The 22,975-nt window shown below is 37.1% G+C and overlaps 1 protein-coding gene across 1 annotated transcript; it reads left to right on the forward strand.

Annotated features, from left to right (window-relative positions):
* The first annotated feature begins 2,261 nt into the window (after window positions 1-2,261).
* TMEM144 (transmembrane protein 144) lies at window positions 2,262-22,800 on the forward strand. The gene is made up of 12 exons (XM_032224514.1): window positions 2,262-2,645; window positions 5,163-5,354; window positions 7,003-7,125; window positions 8,393-8,492; window positions 10,328-10,408; window positions 10,732-10,813; window positions 15,650-15,735; window positions 15,977-16,095; window positions 18,473-18,592; window positions 19,330-19,427; window positions 21,337-21,390; window positions 21,978-22,800. Exons 2-12 carry the CDS (start codon window positions 5,216-5,218, stop codon window positions 22,059-22,061), a joined length of 1,086 nt encoding a protein of 361 aa, XP_032080405.1. The 5' UTR covers window positions 2,262-2,645; window positions 5,163-5,215; the 3' UTR covers window positions 22,062-22,800.
* The last annotated feature ends 175 nt before the right edge of the window (window positions 22,801-22,975 follow it).

Below are 22,975 nucleotides of genomic sequence, written 5' to 3' on the forward strand. Positions count from 1 at the left end.
GAAAGCAGTAATTATATAAATATGACTTACAACAAAATTTTCAGAGGATAATATTCTCTTGAATCACATACCTATTACATATTTGACATATGGACACCCTAAATTGATTCTCTGTGCCCTTACTATGTATTGCCATAAGACTAATACTACAGCATTAGAAAGATAGATGTATGGCATTATTCACTGAATAGATTGATGACCTGATTTCACTTACCACCTATGAGCAGATTGCCTATAGATGTAGATTTTGGACAAGAATAATGAAATATGAAATTCATTTATACAAAATATAGTAAGTTGAAAATGAATGTTAGTCATACAAAAGTATTTGAAATAAATATGTATTTGAGTATTTACATTAGATAAGGAGGGAGAGGAGGCAGCACACACATATTATCCAGACCATTCTACCCGCATCCCCTGCATGCTCCACTGATCTATACTGCCCCCATACACCTTCCTTAATCCTGTCGCCCCCTTCATGCCCCTTATGACTTGCGAAGCACCTCCTGTGAACCCACAGGTATCTTCTCAACCTACATTGTCCACCCATACACCTGCAAGGCATCTCTGGCATACATCCTCCACCTTTCCCAACCTATATATTATATATAACTACTGTAATCCAGAAAAGGCTTGGGTTTAAGAAGGGTAGAGAGAAGGTGGTTATGCCAGATCCAAAACACCTCTATTCACTTGGGATCAAAATAATACATACTGGTTCCCAATATTTAAGTGAAACAGAATCACAGACTCATTGTTCTTGTGCAATATATGCCAATGCTAATGGTTAGCATCAGTAGATTTTCAAATTAACCTTACCAAATATGCATGTAATATTACATTTAATTTTTATACACTCATGGATTAGAGTAGCTGTTTAGAGATCTCAGAAATATACATGGGTTTTTGAAGTGACTGGATTAACAATGAATAACTAATGAGGCATAATAATAGTATTATATCAATCTTCTTAGCTTAATATTCTTCCTTGTGTGACAAAGAGTTTTGTTTTAAATTTAGGGCTGCTGCAGTAGACAAAACATTATGTAATTCAGAATCATAAGCTATTTTCTAGTTGTAGAAAGTTATCACCCAGCCCTCTCCCAGAAAAATGTAACATGGTTCACTCATCCGTGGAGAAGAATTTCTCCAACTTTTCTGATGTGTGAAGTTAAAATTGGTTACTTGGATTTGGCTGTAAGACTCAAGCATGAAACATAGCATATATTACTATCTCTCAACCTATGCCTCAATGTGTTAATATGATAGTAAAATAAACCTAATAGAAAAAGGTTATATATCTGGTCTGCAAAAAATCAGATGAGGGCAGTAAACAGAGGGTGAAAAAAATGAACAATTTCCTTTCCTCTGTGTCCAGTTTTGCACCACAAATCTAGTAATCTAGTACAGGCTAGCTAGAGCATCCCCCAACGATGTTGTTCGGTGACCTACTGGGACATATCCTTACGTCCTGCTAATCATGGCTTGAAGACACCTAACTGGTTCAAGAGGACATGGGGTCATGATCAGCTTTTGTCTCAGTCACAACTGATCAGAGAGGAAACGGTTATTTATTTTTTTGCGGATTGCCCTGTTTTTTTTTCCAGCTCTAAAAAGGTATAGCAAATACAAAGCGGCTAATGTCTTCGTTTCAATGGCTGCTGGTTATTTAAAACCCAGGACGCAATCCTAGCGTTAGCAAGCAGATGACACGGGCAGATTTCACACGAGGCACCGGGCTAAAATGCGCCCAGCTGGACTGTTGTCATGATGCGCGTTGCGAACATACAAACTGACAAAAACGTATAAAATCTTTTAAAATGTTTTGATCTTTAAGTCTTAAAAGAAAAATAGCACAGGATTTCTTCTTTTTCTTCCTGCCGCTGCGTGCTCTTCTAACGAAGCCCCGTAATTACTCTACCTTGGTAGCCTAAATTTAACACTATTCCCTTTCACCAAGCAATAATAGCGCGAATAGCTACTTTAATATATATATATATATATATATATATATATATATATATATATATATATATATATATATATATATATATATATATATATATATATATATATATATATATATATATATATATATATATATATATATATATATATATATATATATATATATATATATATATATATATATATATATATATATATATATATATATATATATTCTACTCTAATCTCGCGGGATTCTAGCTTTAAGAATTGACGCGAGAGTTTAAACTGCCTTTGGGTGCGCCGCTGAGAGGGGGGGAGTCTTTTGTGCGCCGGCTCTCCTTCCCGCATATTATTTATGCGTTGCACAAAATCATTTGCAGGCAAGGAGAGCCAGACAAAGAACGCGCTTTTTAAAAATACGCCGTATTTCGCCACCCGCCTAGCAAAGCTGGGCTGCAAAAATGCAAATGACCGCGAAATGGCAGCAAATAGTTACGGCAAACCCTGAGCCATTTTCTGCTGCCACGCTGCGGTCGTCTGCACTTTGGCAGCTGGGCTCTGAACCTGTGGCGAGGCGTCATGTGAGAACTGGGCGGAGCTCCGTGTTTCTTACAGCTGTTGGCCCTTGAAATAATCGAAGCAGGAAGCAAGAGCCGGGAGGCTGCCTTGAAAGTAACATCAGTGTACGAAAGGTAACGTTTGCCTTTCTGCTAACCGCAAACAAAGAATTGTATTGACGGGTGGTGGTGGTCTCTGCGGCTTAAGTTTTGTAAATTGTCATCAAACAGAAAGGAGGGGAAGATTAAACGGTAGAGACACAATGCAAAGTCGATTGTGGAATTAACCAAATATCAAAGCTTTTGGATAGGCTAGTTGGTCCCGACCTTGTGCTTTCCAAATGTGCTGGAGTGATACATACCAGCATTGTCCACAGAGGAAGCTGGCTAGGTATTCTGCACTTTAGTGGGTTATAAGGTTGAGGAGAGGCGGAATAAGTTCATCCTGCATTCAGTCACTAAAGTAGTTTTAAACCTACTTGCTTCTTTCCAGATTAGGTGTTTATAAGTCCATCATCTGACACGATTCAGCAGTGGGCTGATTAGATGGCAGGAAAAAGAAGCCCACATACAATTACTGTCAAATTCACATTAGATCATCCCATTTTAAAAAAAAAAAGTTTTGAATTGCTTGACTTCAAAACTAAACCATCGGCTAGGAATGCTTTTACTGATGATATCATTGCATGGTAGTGTAAACTGAAAACACCATAGCTATTTTCAAATATCATAACATAGTGTGCTTTTGAGTCTTGTTAGAAAACTCAACCCTCTTTCCCTGAAAATTTATTTACAGAGCTATGTTGAGAGTGAGAATGAAAACTCAGAGTAAAGACTTAACAAGACTGCTATTGTGTAAAAATCACAGTGCAGAAATACCGTTCACCCCTAAGCCTTGTATCTGCATGTTCTCTGCAATGGCATATTTGCTACAACATTTAAAAGGGCAATCTGTGTGTTTATTTTTGCAGTTCATTCTTGCTGTTTTGCTCAAGGAGCACACAAGCTGGGTTACAAGAAATAAAGCAAAAGCTTTGGGTTCTTGATATTATCCGAGTTTGGTTGTTTTCCTGTAAATGTTTCATTAGCAGACTAGGTAACATATTTGGTGCACTAATGCCAAAGTAAAAAACCATAATACAGGTAGTGCTTGACTTATGATCTCAATTGATCCCCAAATTTCTGTTGCTAAGGGAAACATTTGTTAAGTGAATTTTGCCCCATTTTATGACCTTCCTTGCCATAGTTAAATGAATCACTGCAGTTGTTAAGTTGCTCATGTGGTTGTTAAGTGAATCTGGCTTCCCCATGGGGACAAATATGAGTCTATTGCCAAGTATCTGAATTTTGATCATGTGACCATGGTGATACCGCAACAGTTGTAAGTGTGAAAAACAGTCATAAGTCACCTTTTTCAATGCCAGCGTAACTTCAAAAGGTCACAAAGGACTACCTGTATCTCAAAAAAGCACTTCAATTTACTGTTACAACTAAGAAAAAGGCTGAAATCACCTGGCTGATAATCAGGATGTATTTCAACATACAGTAGGTATAATGTCCTCCTGTTTATTGCCCATTGGTAGTCAGTCTGCCACATTTAGCACCAATTGAACCTTCCAGATGATGTTCAAGTGGTCACATTAAATCTCAATATATTAGTCAGATTAGAATGTTATTTCAGTTAGGCCAATGTAGGAATAGTCAAAGCTGGAATACTAGATATCAGCCTTGTTGCCACATCCTGGGGATGCACCATCAGCTGAGGGTCAAGGAGTGTCTGACACTGTAAATCTATACTTCTGTTTACCAGAATGTGATGAACATCAACTCCAGAATCTGGTTTTCTATTTACCAGTGCCATCACTGTCAACGCATAACAGTTCACATTACTGGAATGTTCAGCCACAGGCAAAGCTTACATATAAACAACTGAATATGGATGGGCATTGTTTTGCAATGATAAAACAATGTGTGAACTTCAGTGTAAAGCCACTAAATGCACCAAAATCGTGGCCCTGGTCCCATATCCCCCTCTCTAACGTGACATAGCCTAGGCTTCAAGATTAGTTTTGTATTGCTTTTGTAAGTGTTTTTACTGGTGATGATCCATTTTTTACATATTATCTTTATTGATTTTATCTTATCTATCTCAACAAAGAACTTTGGCTGGTGGGGTTTAGAAGAGAACATTGTGCCCCCTCAAGGTGAAGTCTGCCCCTATCCTCTTGGCCTTCCAAAAGGACCTGAATATCTGGCTCTGCCAACTGGCTTGAGTTCCCAATGGGAACTTATCTCACTTTGGCAGTGATGAATAGATTAGAAGATCCCACCTCTGCACCACATGTCCCTTTTATCTAATTCTTGGTGGATTTTAAAGTTTTGATCTTAATGTTGAATGTTTTTCATATTCTTATTGTTTTTATGTTATGCTTTTATATTGTTGCAAGCCACCCAAAATTGCTTGACTGTAAGATAGGTGCTGTATAAATTTAATAAATAAATAAAATATTTGTTTTGAATTACTGCTTTACTTATACCTAAAAGCTAATTGTTACAAATCAGAATAAAGAGGACTATCATATTGTAATACTAGCATGAGGGGCTTTGTTAATATTGTGATGTGTCATTTATTCCATGGTTTTCTCCTTCTAGTGCTGCCTGAAGGAAGGGAATCCAGAGAAGTCAAGTCAGGGACTAACAGGAGAATGGAGAGCTGGCAAGGCATCCCCTACTCTGGGAGCAGTAATACAACAGATCTGACTATTGGCTTTATTTCTTCAGCAGTTGCTGTTGTCTTATTTGGATCAAACTTTGTACCGGTGAAGAAGTTTGACACTGGGGATGGTAAAATGTTCATCTTAAAACAAAATTGCAGTTATCATGATGTGTGCAAATAGTTGACATTTCACTTAAAAAGTCCCTTTAAACAATTATAGCTGATATTCAGCTTCCACTAGATAGATAACTAGATAACCAATTTCGTTGTATTTAAGTATAATGACAATAAAGATTATACTTATACTTATAGGGCAGATAAAAGATACTTCTAGGTGGGCTGAAGCATTTCACTAACAGAGGTCCAAAGTTACTATAAAATACTATAAAAATCATATTTTAACATGGAAAGGAAACTTTATGAAATGCATCTTTGTAAGTATACAGCTCTTATTGTTTGTGTTTAATTTGAATAAAATTAAATCAACCTTGGTTTTGTCATGGCCTCATAATTTGCCCTAATCTAATAAAAAAAAATTTACAGAAGAGATTGAAACAATGATAATTGCCATTTCAACCAAATGAGTAGTTGATATTTCTTGCATATTGTTGCCTAGTGCATAGGAAGTAGATAAATGGTCTAGAACATGGATGTCAAACTCAATCGCATCACGGGCTGGATCGTGACATATTGCAATGTTTTTTGCCTTTGCAGAGTGAGGGTGGTGTGACCTGCGCGTGACGTATCCGGCCTGCGGGCCACCAGTTTGACAGGCCTGGTCTAGAAGCTATTTTGTTCCCCAGGGTAAAGGAACAAAATATCTTTTATTTCAATTCAGTTCTATTTCAAGTTTAGTTTAGTTTTATTTTATTTATATGCCGCCCTATTCCCTAAAAGGGACTCAGGGTGGCGAACAACTCCAAAGGGAAGGGGAACATACAAATACAAAATAAACATTTAAAATAACCAACAACCACACCTGTCGAGAGGGGAAGGGAGCTCATCAACCCCAGGTCTGCCGACACAGCCAGGTCTTAACGGCTTTTTGGAAAGCCAGGAGAGAGGTGAGGGTCCGAATCTCCACGGGGAGTTCGTTCCAAAGGGCCGGAGCTGCCACAGAGAAGGCCCTCCCCCGGGTCGTAGCCAGATGGCATTGGCTGGTGGATGGAACCCGGAGGAGGCCGACCCTGTGCGATCTAATGAGTCTTTGGGAGGTAATTGGCAGCAGGCGGTCTCTCAAGTACTTCAGCTTTTGTGAAAAGGGTATTTGTTGAATATCGGTTTTTCCATAATACAAGACTAAGTTGTATGCTATATTAATCACATTATTTTTAAACACATGCTTAGATCAGCCACTTTTATTTTGAATGAAAAGTTGTTATGGGTTCTTCACCTAGAAATGTGCTCCTGGCTTGACCCCCTAGAAAGAGAAAGTTTTCTCTTTCCTCAGCACCTGCTATTTATCCTCAAGGGTATGTTGCTTATTATAGACTTTTGGAGATAAAGGATATGCTGATTATGTTCAGCAGTATCTAGGCAGGGAGCATATTTTGGGTCTTCAGAAAACAAGAAGCCAGCTTAAGAAATTTTGAGTATTTAATATATAGCGCGATCAAATGACCTGTTTCAATGGTTTTATTTCTTCACCTTACATTACTTTTCCTATATTACTCATTGCTACAGCTTCATTTGGAAACATTTCATGACCTTACAGACATTTAATCAGTATTAACTATATTGGTAATTTATAATTTTTGTTCTTTTCTTTTATTCTAGGAATGTTCTTCCAGTGGATTCTTTGTGCTGCTATCTGGATTGTTTCTTTAATTGTTAACCTGATTCAGAACAGCCCTAGGTTTTGGCCTCTTGCTATGGTTGGGGGCTTTTTATGGGCTACAGGTAATATTGAAATTATCCTTCTCCATCAAATTTATGGGAAAAAGATCTATCCTAATTTGCACGATTTACAGGAGTGCAGTAAAACATTAAAAAACCTAAGCTTGACAACAGAGCCGAGGTGGCGCAGTGGTTAAATGCAGCACTGCAGGTTACTTCAGCTGACTGCAGTTCTGCAGTTCGGCTGTTCAAATCTCACCGGCTCAGGGTTGACTCAGCCTTCTATCCTTCCGAGGTGGGTAAAATGAGGACCCGGATGGTTGTTGGGGGCAATATGCTGACTCTGTAAACCACTTAGAGAGGGCTGAAAGCCCTATGAAGTGGTATATAAGTCTAACTGCTATTGCTAACATATTGAGTTGTAATCTGAGTTACGATAAGCTTTGTGATTATCTGTGTGACAATGAATCAACTGTTGTGTCATTCAGGACACCCTTATTTTTCCTCACTGAAAATTTGTGATTGCAATAGCAGCGGTACAATTGGACTCCTAAAGGCACTTGTTTTAAAGTACAAGTAAAGATTTGCTGTTTCATCTGGGCATTTGCAGGGTAACAAGTGTTCTGAAATCTAAATGATGTTAATATTTTATGGTCTTGTTTTATGGGGACTTATTTTGTTTTTAATGTTGTTATGTACTTGTCTTTATTAGAAATTGTTCTTAATTGTTTAGTATGCCATTCTGACCTTCTTCAGAAAGAATGATGCACTAATGACATTATTATACGTAGTAAGTTAGAAAAAGATTTTCATTAATTTTCCATATTAGAAAATAACAGGTTATATTTTAAGGGTGTTTGCCTCAAACAAAACACTTAGATATGATAATATAATGAGGTTGGCCTAAAAACTCTCAGAGGAGACTTTTGATGTGTCCTGTCCACCGGGAACCTTTTCATCATATTGTGAGACTATATTACAGTATGTGAGGAGAACTGCCTTATATAATTTTCTTGATTGTTCACTATCTTACCTTACATGTAGGATTGGAATGTATAATGTTTGTAAATTATGCTTTGTTTTATTGTAGTCAGTACAGTGCATAGCCGATGATCATAGTAAGAAATAAAACTACTGTAATCTGCAAAATCCCACATATCCCTTCTGCATTTGAATATGAGTTACGCATGCCGAATATCCATACAATTATCCATCAAACAATAATATGCATTAAAAGTTGTAATGGTAATTATTGTAGGTCATTATAATTATGCAAACACATAGATGTTACTATGTCTGTCTAATCAATGGGTTTCATTCTTGTGTGCAGGTAATGTAACAGTTGTTCCAATTGTTAAAACCATTGGGTTAGGACTTGGCCTTTTAATCTGGGCTTCTTTTAACTTGCTAACTGGCTGGGCAAGTTCAAGGTAAACATGATGCATGCTTAACATTTACTCTTGGAGCCAACCATATATTTGTACCATTTAATCAAAGATCAAAAATAAACTTCTTGGAGAAAGATTTTCTTCTTTACATCAGAGGTTCCTAATCTCCGGTCCATGGAGTGGCATTGGTCCACAGCAACTGGGCTGTGCAAACAAGCGAAGCCCCTTCTGTGGTATGCAGGCAACACGCAAAACCACACTGCCTTCAGTCCACAGAAAAGCCTTTTTCCATGGAACCGCTCCCTGATACCCAAAAGGTTGGGGGCTGCTGATTTACATCATACCTATTCATAATGAATTGTACAAGAGGATTACATTCTCTTGCTCACAAGATTAAGTTTAGAAATATGTACTTGTCATTGGTGGCCTCAAGAAGTTGCAGACGTCTTTTGGAAGATTCTTTCCCCTCTCTTCCCCCCACCCCCTTATATAAATTCACCATAACATAAAGCATGTAGAAATGCTAATAAGCATTAAGTGTTTAATAGGTGTCAGTCTGTTAGAGGCAATAATATGTTTGTATCTTAGAAGGATTTTATTTTTTTACAAAATCTTCAAAATAGTGTTATCCCTAAAGAGCATGATATTTCAAGTGTTTAAAATGCAATAGTTTAGTTGTATAAGTTGTCTCCTTGCCTGCCTGCCTTTCCACACAGTGAAATCATTAATTAGGGAAACTCCATAACTGTAGCTTGAGTATTCCTACTACATGAAGATATACAAATCTCTCCAGCAGGGAGCCATCAAGGGTGAGCAATGTGTGGTCCTTTAGAAGTTGCTGGATGATATGTTCAATATCAGAAAGCATTTATTTGTATATCTGCATGTAGCAGGAATAATCAAGCTGCAGTTATGGTGCACAGTGAGATCTAGACAGAGGTAGGTTCCTACCAGTTCGCACCAGTTCGGTAGAACCAGTTCGTCAAATCTACCGAACCGGTTAGAAGAGGTTTCACCAGAAAGCAGGCCACACCTACAGAAGAGGTTCCAAAAATTTTTGAAACCCACCACTGACACACACACACAGACTCACACAGAGAGAGAAAGAAAAGAAGAAAGAAAGAAAAAAAGAAAAAGTGAGAGAGAGATGAAATAAAAAAAGGAAAAGGGGACAGAGAGACAAAAGGAATAAAAGAGGGAGAGAGAGAGAAAAAAACCACATGGCTGGAAGCCACTCCCACCAGGTCACATGGCCGGCAAGCTACTCCCACAAAGGAGGCCACACCCACAGAGTAGGTTCAAAAAAATTTTGAAACCCACCACTGGATCTAGAGTTCAACAACATTCAAAGAGTCAATGTTGCAATCTCTGATCTAAATTTTGTAACATTTTAAAGCTCTTCTACAATACAAACATAATTGCCTCCAACAGACTAGCATTTATTAAGCATTTAATATCTATTAGCATTTCTACATGCTCTTATTTATAGTGAAATTATCCAATTTAATGGTAGGGAGATTGGGAGAAGACATAATCTGCCAAAAGAGGTCTATAACTACTTCAAGCTATCATAGGAGCAAATAAATATGGAAGAATTACAATCAAATATAACCAGTACGCTAATATTTAAAAATTTGATCTTCTGAGCAAGAGAATATAAATCCTCTTGCACAATTCATTACAAGCAGAGGAGTATGTATTCATATAAAAATATGTATTTACAAATATATATGTATATATTAGTGTAAGAGTTACTATTACTGATTATCTGTAACTATATCCTTTTCTTCTTTCCCTGTGCTAATTTCATTTCTACAGCTGAAAGTAATTGTGAAACTTGGAGAAAATAATACATGTTTTTAATCTACCTTTCATAGATTTGGTTGGTTTGGAATTGACCCAGAAGAAGTCAGAAAACCAGTTCTGAATTACATCGGAGCAGCACTTTCAGTACTTAGGTTTTTGAAAACATTATCATTCTCTTAATGGTTACATACTTTGATTTTAAAATATCTATAAATAATCATTCAAAATCAGGTGAATCAAAGTGTTTCTATTTTATGCTTGTGACCTAAGCTAAAATCTAAGCATGTTTTACTAGAAAGGATATTCCACTAGATCCCTCTATATGTTCTAGGAAAACAAATATTGGATTGTTTTAAAATTACTAATGTTCAGAAAATATGTAAATATACTTTTGTTTAGATAGTAAAGAGAAAAACACCAGTTAGCATATACTGCCTAACTATATGGATGACTCTTGATGTTTCTCTCTTTGCAGCTCCATCATATTTCTTTTCATAAAAAGTGAAGTTCAAAACTCTTCACCATCTTCAGAAAGCACTCCATTATTAAGAGAACAGGTACGTTTCTTTTTGTTATTGTTATAGTTTTCAAGGTGATGGCTAAAATCTTTTTTCCCTAAAAAAAAGTTTGTTTCAGCAGCAGGATTAGCGATAAAGGTAAGTAGACTTCAACTCCCAGGATTCCTCAATCAGCAAAGATTTAAAATGATGTAAAAGTACTATCACATGACACTGGGTGTCACCTCAGTAAATGTATGCCTTTGTTGTGCAACAAACATCAATATGGGGTTTGTTCCAATCACTTGCTGTCCAAAGCTTTGTGACAAACCCTATAAGGTGCAACACCTCTTTTCTCATGTAGGAACCTGTTTCAGGCTGGTGATTTTCACTATTGTAGATCTACTCAAACAGGACTTTTTAAAAGTTAGATTACATATTTATCAAAGGCTGAATAACTACTATGTGCATGAAGTAGGAATGTGCCTAACAGCTGACATAATCTTTGAAAGCATCTGTTTTGTTCTGTTGGATATTTGACAAATGACTACCTTGTCCTCTAAATTCTATTAAATAAGCTTCAAGAATATAGTGTTTTTTTTCATAACTAAAAAAAAAGATGTGGAAAGCAGACAGCATTGAAAAGTTTCATACATTAGTGTTATATTAATTAATTATATTAAACTAAATATTAGCATTATTATCACAACTTCTTTATCCAAAATGTATATTCTTTTCCTCTTTTCCATTATATGAAATAATCAGTACTGAAAAATAGTAAGTGGCCCAGTATCATCTAGGGATTGGAATCATGATCGTTACAGATTTGTAAGACTTGAAGAGGTTGTACTATGTTGGTTTTATTAATCTTATAAGGAGAAGTGGCCAAAATTGAGAATAGCCAGTTCTGTGTTCTCAACATCTTTTTGCTGCAAGGATAACAATATGGTACCTGCTGTATAATAGGTTTTCATTTGATTCCCAAGCATAATAGGACTCTTAACACCATTTGTACAAGAGGTGTGGCAGTCAGTACTACAGTCCCAGGAATGGAAAGGATTGATAGTGCATATTAATTGTATTTATATCATATAATTACAGTTGGGCTGAACAACAATGGCTGTGGATATCAGTGAACAACATCAGAAAAGGAACAAGAGCTATAGAATGGTTGTGTTTAGGAATACACAATAGCAATAGCACTTAGACTTATATACCATTTCATAGTGATTTGCAGACTTCTTTCTAAGCAGTTTAGAGAGTCAGAATGTTTTCCCCAAATAATCTGGGTCCTCATTTTACCAATCTCGAAAGATTGGAAGACTGAATCAACCTTGAACTGGTTAGAATTGAACTGGAACTGAGCAGAGCTAGCCGCAATACTGCATTCTAACCACTGCATCACCACAGCTCTTACCTTACATTTGTATAATTTCAGAGAATATGTGTTAATAGATTTTACCTCCAACTATTTTGGGAACAAGTGGGGCAGTTCTTTCTTCCACTAATGTATAATCACCTTTTTTTTTTTTTTTTACAAAAAGCATATTAACAGTTTAATTTAATTCACGTCCCCTCATATTTCATTTAGAAAGGTGTGCATTGATTTGCAACTTGAAATGAAAAGTTACAAAATAATGTATAATTTGCCTAATTATTATAAATGGTGATATAAATTCAAGAAGCAGGAGAATGGTGCTGATCTGGATTTTCAAAACAAAATAGTTTTCATTGTACCACAATTCACTTAGGCAGTGTTCTGTCTATCAAGAATAGACATTCCAACTTTAAGTCCAACTTTAAATGCATTCAAATGCTTTTGGAAATCATAAAAAAAACAAATGTTTTGATTTTTTCTAAAAATATATATTTTTTATTCATTTTCACATTCCATTTTACAGTCACTTATATACTGGATATTTGCTATAAGAAAAGAAATAAAATAAAATAAAAAAGAAAACACAACTCATCATCATTCACAACCCCACCTGACACTTCCATCCTCCATACACCCCATCTTTCCCCTCCAACTTTCCTTTCCTCCCTCTAACACTCCCCTTCCCTACTTCCCTTTCCCCTCAAACCTTCCTTTCTCCCCTTCCTCCTAGCATTCCCCTTACGCCCTCCTTACATTCCCCTTACTCCTTCCTTACTCCTCCCTCTTCTTTCCCTCTACCTCTCCCCTTGGTGTGTTCCTTTGTTCAACTCTTATTGAACTATAATATGATAAAAAATAAAAAAATAAAATAAACCAAGGAAAAAAATATAAAGAAAGAAAAGAAAAAAAGAAAGAACAACCGTATACAAGTGCATTCTTCTTCTTATTGAAACTATATAAGCACCCACCCACCCACCCCCCGTAGATCCCCATCCCTAGTCCCCCTGACTTCCCAGGGCCCACACCTGGCACTGCCCTCTGTCAAACCCCTTCTAGAGTATCTTATGATCGTATGAATTCAAAATAAAAGTAATATAAAAAAAATAGATAAAAAGAAATTACAAATTATAAAAAGGAAAAAAAAAGAAAAAAAAGAGAAAAAAGAAAAAAAGAACTCTTTGTATTAAGCTCAGCCCCCCATCTTTATTTATGTTTAAACAGTATAAATCATTCTGTATGTATTTTATTCTCATCTCTTGCTTCTTTGTTATTTACCCCAACCTCTTGTAGGCTCTCCAGTTCATCTTCCTTAACCTTATATTCAAATAAAAATTTATACAAATTTGTGCAGACATCAGTTTACAATCTAGCTCAGAATAATCTCACCAAACTTTCCCTTCTAGTAAGATTTAAGCAGCGTGAATCATTCCACATATTCAAATTATACTTTACACAAGAATCAGTTTGCATTCTATCTTAAAATAATCTCATCAAGCTTTCCCTTCTAATAGAATTTAAACAACGTAAATCATTCCGCATGCATTTTACCCTCGTCCCTTGCTTCTCTGATATTTACCACTATTTCCCATAGTCCCTCCAAATAATCTTTCTTAACCTTATTTTCGAACAATAATTCACACAAGAGTCAGTTTACCTTTTAACTCGAAATACTCTGATCAAGCTTTCGCTCCCCCTCCACCTATCCCGCGTTACCCGGCTCCCTCCTCCCAAACCAAAGTTCAGTAAAGTTACCATCTCCACTCTCTTCACTTTAGAGTCCTGGACAGTTTAAATTAAAGTTCAGACATACAAGTCCCGTGAAATATGCATTCAGCATCCACATAATTCAGTCCCAATATCACACCACCAATATCCAGTTCCGCTTTTTCTACTGGAGAGAGATCGCAAACCCCCATTCAATCCACAACTTTGACGAATATTTTGGAATGTCTAAATCCTCGATCTCCGCTCTTCTGCTTCTCCGAGAGAGGGAGAGCTACCCCCTCCACCTTGCAACCATGTGGTCTGCTGCTTGCCTTCTCCTTCGGCTTGTCTTTCCTCTTTTCCAAGTGAATCAGGAAGTCCCGCCTTCAAAGTCTTATAGTAGAAATCTCGAGCCTCCGAAACAGAATTAAGACGAAATCTTTGATTCTCAAATGTGACCGTAATACCGGCTGGTGCCTCCCATCTATACGGTATCTGGTGGTTTCTAAGCTCTTTAGTTAAGAAAGTATAGTCTCTTCTTGCTTTAAACATCTGGGATGCTTCTGGGGGCGGAGCCTGTCGCCGAAGAGGGCTCAACGGAGCTCCTCTCAGAGATCTGGTCTGTATATCTAAATAAGATCATAGATATCACCCCTTTTTGGCTAGAAAGGGGCAGGGAGTAGCTCAGGGGCTAGGATCTATTCGTACTTCACAGCCTTTTTCTTTTTTTTGGCTGTGGACGGAGATTAGATCCAGCGTAAGCTGAGCTCTTATCTCCAGCCAGTTCTTCTCAGCTGCTTTTTTTTGCAGCCCTAGACAGGTGACTCCCCTCTCAGGACAAAGCAAAGTTGTTTGAAGCTATGATTAATACGAGCGGGTCCCACCCCTGAGAGATTTTTGCTTTTATTACTATCTTAAATACCAGCCTCATTTGTCCTAGAGGCTTCTTTGTTTAAACGCACTTCAAAATGGCGATTTTTTTCTGTTGGTGACTGATAGGGGATCTACTTAGCCGGCTCTACCTTCCTGCAGACCATTCCTTATTAACTACCCAAAATCTATAAAGAAAATATTTCTTTTTTTTGGAAACAGAGGGGAGCGAGAGCGCTGTTTATTTGTTTATTTATAATGGCTCCCAGTTCAAAGCCGAAGCATTTCTCTACGAATGTGCTTAAAGAACCTGCTAGGGAATTGCTGCCCTTGTCTCCTACGCCATCTACTGGAGAATTCTTAACACAGGAATTTCTCTTTCAAATGCTTAATGACTTTAAACAGGAAATTAAAGAATTTGTATTGGAGCTATATGATAATTTAGAGACTAAGATTGCCCAAATGAAGGCGAATACGTTTGTAGCCGTGTCTGCTCTGACAGATTGTACCGCTGAAATGGAGAATAAATTGGAAAGTTTGGAGGAGGCTAATTCTAATTTGACTGCTAATATTCAAACATTACAACAAAAAATTAGAGATACTCAAGAACAGCTCGTTATGATAAATTTTAACAAGAAGGCATTTGCAATAAGAGTCAGAGGATTGCGCGAAAAGGAGCGAGAGAATTTGAAACAGACCTTTGTTGAGGCCTTCAGCCATGCGGTGGGAAGCCCGGGATTTAATTTTGATTGGCAGATTTGGAAAATCTATTGTCAGAATTCGTTGGTAGCGGAACAGCGACAACTCCCGAGGGACATAATTATATATTTCTCCACAAAAGAATCCAGAAATGCGATAATACAAAAGTTTTACAATAACAGGTTGCGAGTTGATGGGCAGGATTTGATTGTCTTCAAAGAAATGTTTTGATTTTTTATCAACAGTCTATCAACACTTCTGAATACAGAGTTGAAAACAGGAGTGATGTATCTTGGGTGGACAACCTTTCTCCATTAAGAAAAAGAATGGTGTAAGTTCAAGGCAGCTTCCTCTCCCATCTTATTCCCTCTCTTGCATTCTGTGATCGCTGTTAGACAAAGAGTTGGTAAGCTAAACATTTGCTTGCAGTCAAGAACTTTTGCTGTTTCCTCATAAATAATAATTCCTGAAAATCAGTACTGGTAGCTGTTCACCCGCAGTGTTGTTTTCATGTGCAATTAATGTTGTAACTAAGTCAATGTAAAATATTTCTGTGTTTCTTTCCCTTCCAGAGGCTGCTTTCTGGCTATGATAGCTGGGATATTTTACGGCTCTAGTTTTGTACCTGTGTTTTACATCAAGGACCATGGCAGAAGAAATGGGACTATGTATACAGGAGCCAGTCAATTTGGTAAAAGCAGATGACTTCTGAAAATCATATATCCTAGAAGAGAACTGTGGCCATTTATGGCATATGGAAGGGAGGGAAATTGTTTACATGTTTCCTTTTACATTCCTCATGCTACTTTCCTCAGAGGTAGATTTCAGATATATTTAGCTGATTTTTTTTGTCCTAAAATTAATTGTTTGCTTTAGAAAAATAAATACATATCATTTGGCTTGATCCTAAATGTATTGTGTTATTTATTATATTTATTTATTGATAAATACAGGTTAAGAAAATATGCTGATTTAAATAAAATATCATATAATACTATGCTATTGTTATACGCTTTAATGATGACATTAAAACAGAGCAAGAGATTGCCCTTGCTATTTACTGAGGTTCTCCTCAAGCCAAGCTACTCCAAATAACTAGACCAGTGATGGCAAACCTTTTTTGGCTGATGTTCCAAAAGCAGGGGGAGTACAGGGGAGTTATGCACTGGCATGCCCCTCCCATAATGCTATGCACGCAATCCCCCCAGTGCATGCGCATGCATGCGATCAGCTACACACACCCAGCTTTTGCCATGGTTTTTTTTTCCTTCCCCAGGCTCCAGAGGCTTTCTAGGAGCTGGGGAGGGCAAAACAGCATCCCTGCCCCACCCAAACGCCTTCTGGAGGCCTCAGGAGCTTCCCTGAAGCCTCCAGAGGAGGGCAAAAAACAGACCTATGAGGAATCTGGAGGTTTGGGAATGGTGACTTCCGGTTTGTCTGTAGGGCTGATTTTTGACCTCCAAAGCCTTCATGAGGCTTCCCTGAAAGCTCCGGATGGTGAAAAACGGACCTACGGACAAACTGGAAGTCACCATTCCCAAACCTCCGGGTCCCCCTATGGCCAATTTTCGACCTCCAGAGCCTTCAGGGGCCTTCAGGAGCCTTCCCTGAAGGCTCTGGAGGGCAAAACCAGCCCTATGAGCAAACCAGAAGTGACTTCCAGTTTATCCGTAGGGCCATTTTTCGCCCTCCAGAGCCTTCAGGGAAGCCTCCTGAAGGTTCCGGAGGGTGAAAACGGTCCTACAAGGTTTGCCCATAGGTTTGCCATCACAGAACTAGACTGGAAACAAACCGGAAGTCCGTTCCCTAACTTCCTGTTTGCCTGCAGGGCTGTTTTTTTTTTTTTTTTTTTTTTGCACTTTAGAGGCTTCAGGGAAGCCTCTGGAGAGTGAAAAACGGCCTCAAAAGAAGGTCAAAGTCAGCTGGCCAGCGTGCACATGCGCGCTGGCCAGCTGACAGCGCAACACCTCGCATGCCCTGACAAATGGCTCCGCGGGCCACCTGTGGCACGCGTGCCATAGGTTTGCCATCACAGAACTAGACTGGAAACAGACCACGAAAAATGTACTTTATAAGTAAAAAGCCATCTGTAAATTGTACACATTACATCAAAAAGCATCCCAAATTGTGGGAAAATAAAACTCATTATTGTAGATTCTGCATTAAGTATATATTTTACAACCCTGCATACAAAAAAATATGGCTGGTGAAAGTAAGGATAGTGAAGGCCACACGTTTAGTGTTCTCTTTAAGCATTGTATGTGTGTTTGTGTTGCTTGTTTTGTGGATCTCAGGGGAAGACTAACATGATCAGGAATTGGGGCTCCAAAATCTTGAGACTTGCCCTCTCCTTAGCACTTTGGGCAATCTCTATTTCAGATCACAATGGATTTCTTCCCATTCCATTGCCTTTTCTGTCCTCTAAAACCTTGTTAGTCTAGCAGGAGGAGAGAATGATCCACCATCCTGTGCAAAATAGAGAGTAAACTTTTTTTTCTATAGTGAAAATCACATGCTGTCTGAAATAGTAATGTTTGCAAGTACTACCGTACTCATCCTCAGCAAAAGAAATAAACACTCTCGGGCAGCAATTTTAAGATATAATTTTAAGTATAAAATAGCTTCAGTGTATGAATGCATTGTACAAAATACTGTATAAAAATATTACACAGTATTTTTAAAAACTTTTTTAAAATGTAAAAGAAAAGTTAAAAAGGGGGACTGTTGGGCGGGGGGTACATATATGTAATAATAGGAATAAGACATTATTTTTACTCAGAGAGCACAGGTACTATAAGTCTTGTGGCCCAGGGTACTCCCAACTTTTATGGGTCTTCTATTTAGATGGCTTATTTCTGATAGATATATGCAAATGTTGATTAATTAGAACAAAAATCTCCCAGTTAATAAACTATGAATGATTTTCAACATGGGATCTTGCCTAAGTAAGATCATTCTTACTTAAATCATTTAAATTATTCAAATCAATAACATCAGTGAACTTCTTGAAAATATGTCTTAAATTTATATATATTTATATATTGTATATGTCTTTATATTTATTTCAGATGTAGACTATGTATTTGCCCACTTCAGTGGCATCTTCCTTACAAGTACTATCTACTTTCTGATCTACTGTGCAGCAATGAAAAATAACCCTAAGGTTTATCCTGCAGCCATAATACCAGGTATAATTTTCAAGCAAAAGCAAAGACCTTATTCAGATTTATAAGCTATTTGGAATATGTATCTTGTCAGTAAGTACCTATTAATGATGCCTGCTGTTCTGGGCTTGATATTAGTGCCTTTTGAGATCAATTACCATGATTCCTAATTGAATATTAATTTAATTTAGTGTGTTTGTTCAGAATTCATAAAGAAAAACCATAAAATAAGTAGAAAAATAAATCCCTTTATCTCAGTCTGCTGGAGCTACAGCTCCAGAAATATTGATTCTTTGCATGTTCTAATGTCAAACATTAGAGAAAACAAGCAAAAAAAAATATTTCACTTGATTGGAAGATTAATACAAGTCCATTTTAAGGATCAGAACTAAATCATGCATATAAATAGAACAAAAGCCACAATTCCGTGCTATATTTTGCATACAGTCTTAAGATTTAACATGAACTGTATTCCAAATTACCCTCCAGTCTTATGTAGCTTAAATTCTGTGTATATAAATAATAAATTCTTTCTCCAGATAGCCTTGATCTGAGAGAGGATATTTGGGTGCACAGAAGAAAGCTCAGGATTTGCAGAAATATCTTCTTCTCTCTTATAAATAATAAGAAAAAGAAATCAAGGAAGGAAATCCCAAAGATATTGGGAGAGCTGTGACTCTATGTGTCCTTGAAGGAGTATGGCATTTGGGAGCTGTCCAGGATATAATACTACAGTAATTTTTTTTCTTACCTCTTGTCAGGATTTATTTCTGGCACATTATGGGCAATAGCCAATTGCTGCTGGTTTATAGCAAACCACTATCTCAGCGCTGTTGTGAGCTTCCCAATAATCACTGCTGTAAGTATCAAGAGAAATTCTTGGTTAATAAATGGGAGAGGAACACTTGCTGAAGCATCTCTTTTATGGAAGTTTCATTCTGCTTTCAAGGACTCTTCCTATGCAATGCATTGTATGCTATGTTATTCCTTGGGAGAATATTACTTGATCTCAAATTTTAAATTGACTTTCATCTCGCTCTGCTTATGCAAATGATTGTGCTTATGCAAAACAGTTGCCTCCAATCTATGAATTAATCAAGAAAGCTCCAAATACGGAGAGCAGGACAGATCATTCCTATTTTTTTCATGTTTCTCCTATCTGACATTTCTAGAGCAGACATAAATGTGGGATTATTTCGGTTGTGGTTAGCCTAGGGTAGGAGCAGTGCAGAGCCTCAGCCTTTAAGACATTGGGCTTGTTGGCTAGAAATCCAGCAGCCCAGGTTCAAGACCGCACTGCCATGCAACGGGATGAGTGCCATGTGACGGGGTGAGCTACCAATCTTCCCCAGCTCCTGCCAACCTGGCAGCTCAAAACCATGCAAATGCAAGTAGATAAATAGGTACCACATCAGTGGGAAGGAAACAGCACTCCATGACACCTGGGCTGGTGCTATGGCGTTTCTTTCTTTTTCCCATGCCTTATTAGTTCCCACCTTATTTTGTTTGTGTTATGGTCTACACTGTTATCTCCCTGCCCCCCTAAAAAATATTAATTAGTTAAAAGGATCCAATGGGAATACTAACAATTGATAAAATAAAACAAAACCAAGAGGCACTACTGCAAACACAGTCCTGCAGCACCGGCTGAAGGGGCCGAAGAAGCTGAAGATGTCAGATTTCATTTGTAGTATTTTTGTTTGTAGTGCTCCTTCAATTTTGAGGCCAACCAGATAATTCTATTTGTTTTCAAAGCCATTATAGAGATGGAAAGTCAAAGATTCCCAGTCCTCCCATGACCTCACAAAGATCAACATTCACAACTCGTGCACTTGAGAGACTCTGTGTAACAGTTATAATCAGGACTTTTAATTTTTTTCCTCCTACCTCTTCTCCAAGAATATGACACGTGGAAGGAAGTAATAAGAACGTCCATCACTCCCCACATATATGCAAGTAGTTTTAAAACTTGGTGGTAGTACCCATTCTACCAATACATAAAATAACAGTGATAATAAAAGTAGTCAGGAAAAGACTGTTGAAAAATGGGTTTAAATATTGATTAAAGCAGAAATGGCGAAATTAACTCCTTTGATTAGAGACAACGAAGTAGACAGCTTTATAAGCAACTGGAAGCCATGTGTAGATTTTCTACATTTCTTAATTTTATCATCACTTTAGTACAGCTGTTTGCTTTGCAGGAATTTCTAATGTAGTCTTAATGCAGCTGCTGAAATATATAGATTAAACAACAGAAACAGCTAATCACATTTATCAGTTATAAACCATTAAATATTTAGTTAATATGCTAATCAAAGAAGGCTGTTATTCAGGATTCAAACAGGGAGAAAACTGCAGATCCCATCTTCTCTCTGCCATCCTTCCATGCTACTCATCTCATATATTTTTCCCCCTGAGCATTTCTCTTTTCTCTCCATTCTGTTTAGTGATTCGTTTTTTTCCCCATTCTTAGTTGAGACACAACATCAGCATAACCCTAACATAATACAGCTAGTTTAAGATACAAGATATACTCGGTGACGAATAATAAAATTTTAGATAATCGTAATCCAAAATCATTTTTACAAAAATTGGTATTTTCTTCCACTTTCTTTGTCTTATTTTCTTTGTAAATACAACCATTTACCAAATGATTGAATTTTACTGGAAGCAAGACTGAAGCAAATATGTTTTCATAGATAAAAATATAACAAAAGCAGGAATAAACATTATATTCATAGATACTGTTCATCGAATTTGTTTTCTAGGGTCCTGGTTTTATAGCTGCAGTTTGGGGAGTGCTGGTATTTAAAGAAATAAAGGTATGAATAACAATTGAAAGCAATTTTGTCCTGAACACAGTATCTTTGCCTTTTCCTATGACATTTAGTGTGTTTTTAATAAATGGGGGCAGCAAATTAGATAATTGGGTTGCATGTCTGTTTCTTCCATTTTGTCTAGAATGTGACTAAATGTAGTCCTCAACTTACAACCACAATTGAGTCCAAAATTTGTGTTGATAAATGAGACAGTTGTTATTTTGAATGTGACCGAGGGGAAAATTATGCTCCTGTCTGAAAAATAATTGGATTAAGAGACTTAACGTTTAATCTCATTTCAATGTAAATGGAATTCATTAAAATTTAATTTATATCGTATTTCTACCCATTACTTTTAGAAGTGCAGCTTCAGAACGTTAAATGTGGCCCTAAAATGTGTATGCCGTTTTTAAAAAGTAGGCAATAATAATCTTCCCACTAATCATTTTATAAAATGTATTCTAGTGCATGTACATCTGTACCAGAAATCTTGTATGTTAATTGTCAAACTAATGAATACTTTCAATTTCTACACAATAATAATATTTCTCTTCCTGTACCCCCTTTTCCATCCCATAATGCCTATGCAGGGATTGAAAAACTATCTGCTGCTCTTAATAGCATTCTGCATTATTTTGGCTGGTTCCCTCTCTACAGCTTTTTCTAAAGTGTGAAGAAACACATTTTGATCCAGCAGATGGCATCACCAGTTAATACATATAAGACTTTCAAGATTGCTTCTGATCTTTGGAGGTATCACTTACATCTTTGTTCTCACCATAAAAACAGAAATTTCATTAGTAATATTGTTTTAATGAAGAATGTTCATTGTGGTCTGTCTTCATTGTTTAAAATAAGAAATCCACTTTTTAAAGAAGAAGCTTAAACTGGGACAGTTAACAATATCAAACGTTTTTCTGAAGTTTTGATGCTGTAATATTTTTTATCTTGTGGGAAGGGAAGAAAACATTTAAAAAATGAAAAGAAATAAAATATACTTATACCATCTATTTGTCCTACATTTCCCCCCATTCCTTAGTTTCTTTCAGTACACAGATTTACGTTAAAAATTTGGATAACTCCCCCCCCCCCAATTTTTTATAACTGGACTGGTGCTGAATTACTTGAGAGTTTTGTTTTCTTACAAGCTGACAGTAGATCTACAAACATCTAGCTGTGTGTGCTACGTTGAGACTCAAAATCAAGTGAGCTTCCTGAAGTTAAGCAGGCTTATGCAATATCATCTGGTAACACTTGTTTATAGTATTACGGATTTTTTTATGTAAGAGATGTAGAATATATGGATTAAATAAATAACATCTTAGGCCAAGTATAGTTGTGCAGAGAACTTACCATGGCCCTTTGACCGAAATATATGATTGAAGTATAAGGGGATTGTGGTTAGTTCTACAAGTACAGATCCAAAGGAAAAGAACACAGGAGCAAGTTGTATAGAAATAATGGGAACAGATCAGTAATGTGATTTATAATAAAACAGCTCACTGTGACCCGACAAACGCGCTCCCAACAACAGCGCTCCCGACAAAACCGCGGCGATAAAACCGCGACGTTGACAGTGCGCCCACAA

This window comes from Thamnophis elegans, chromosome 9, assembly GCF_009769535.1.
Source record: "Thamnophis elegans isolate rThaEle1 chromosome 9, rThaEle1.pri, whole genome shotgun sequence".
In the NCBI taxonomy this organism is placed as follows: domain Eukaryota; kingdom Metazoa; phylum Chordata; class Lepidosauria; order Squamata; family Colubridae; genus Thamnophis; species Thamnophis elegans.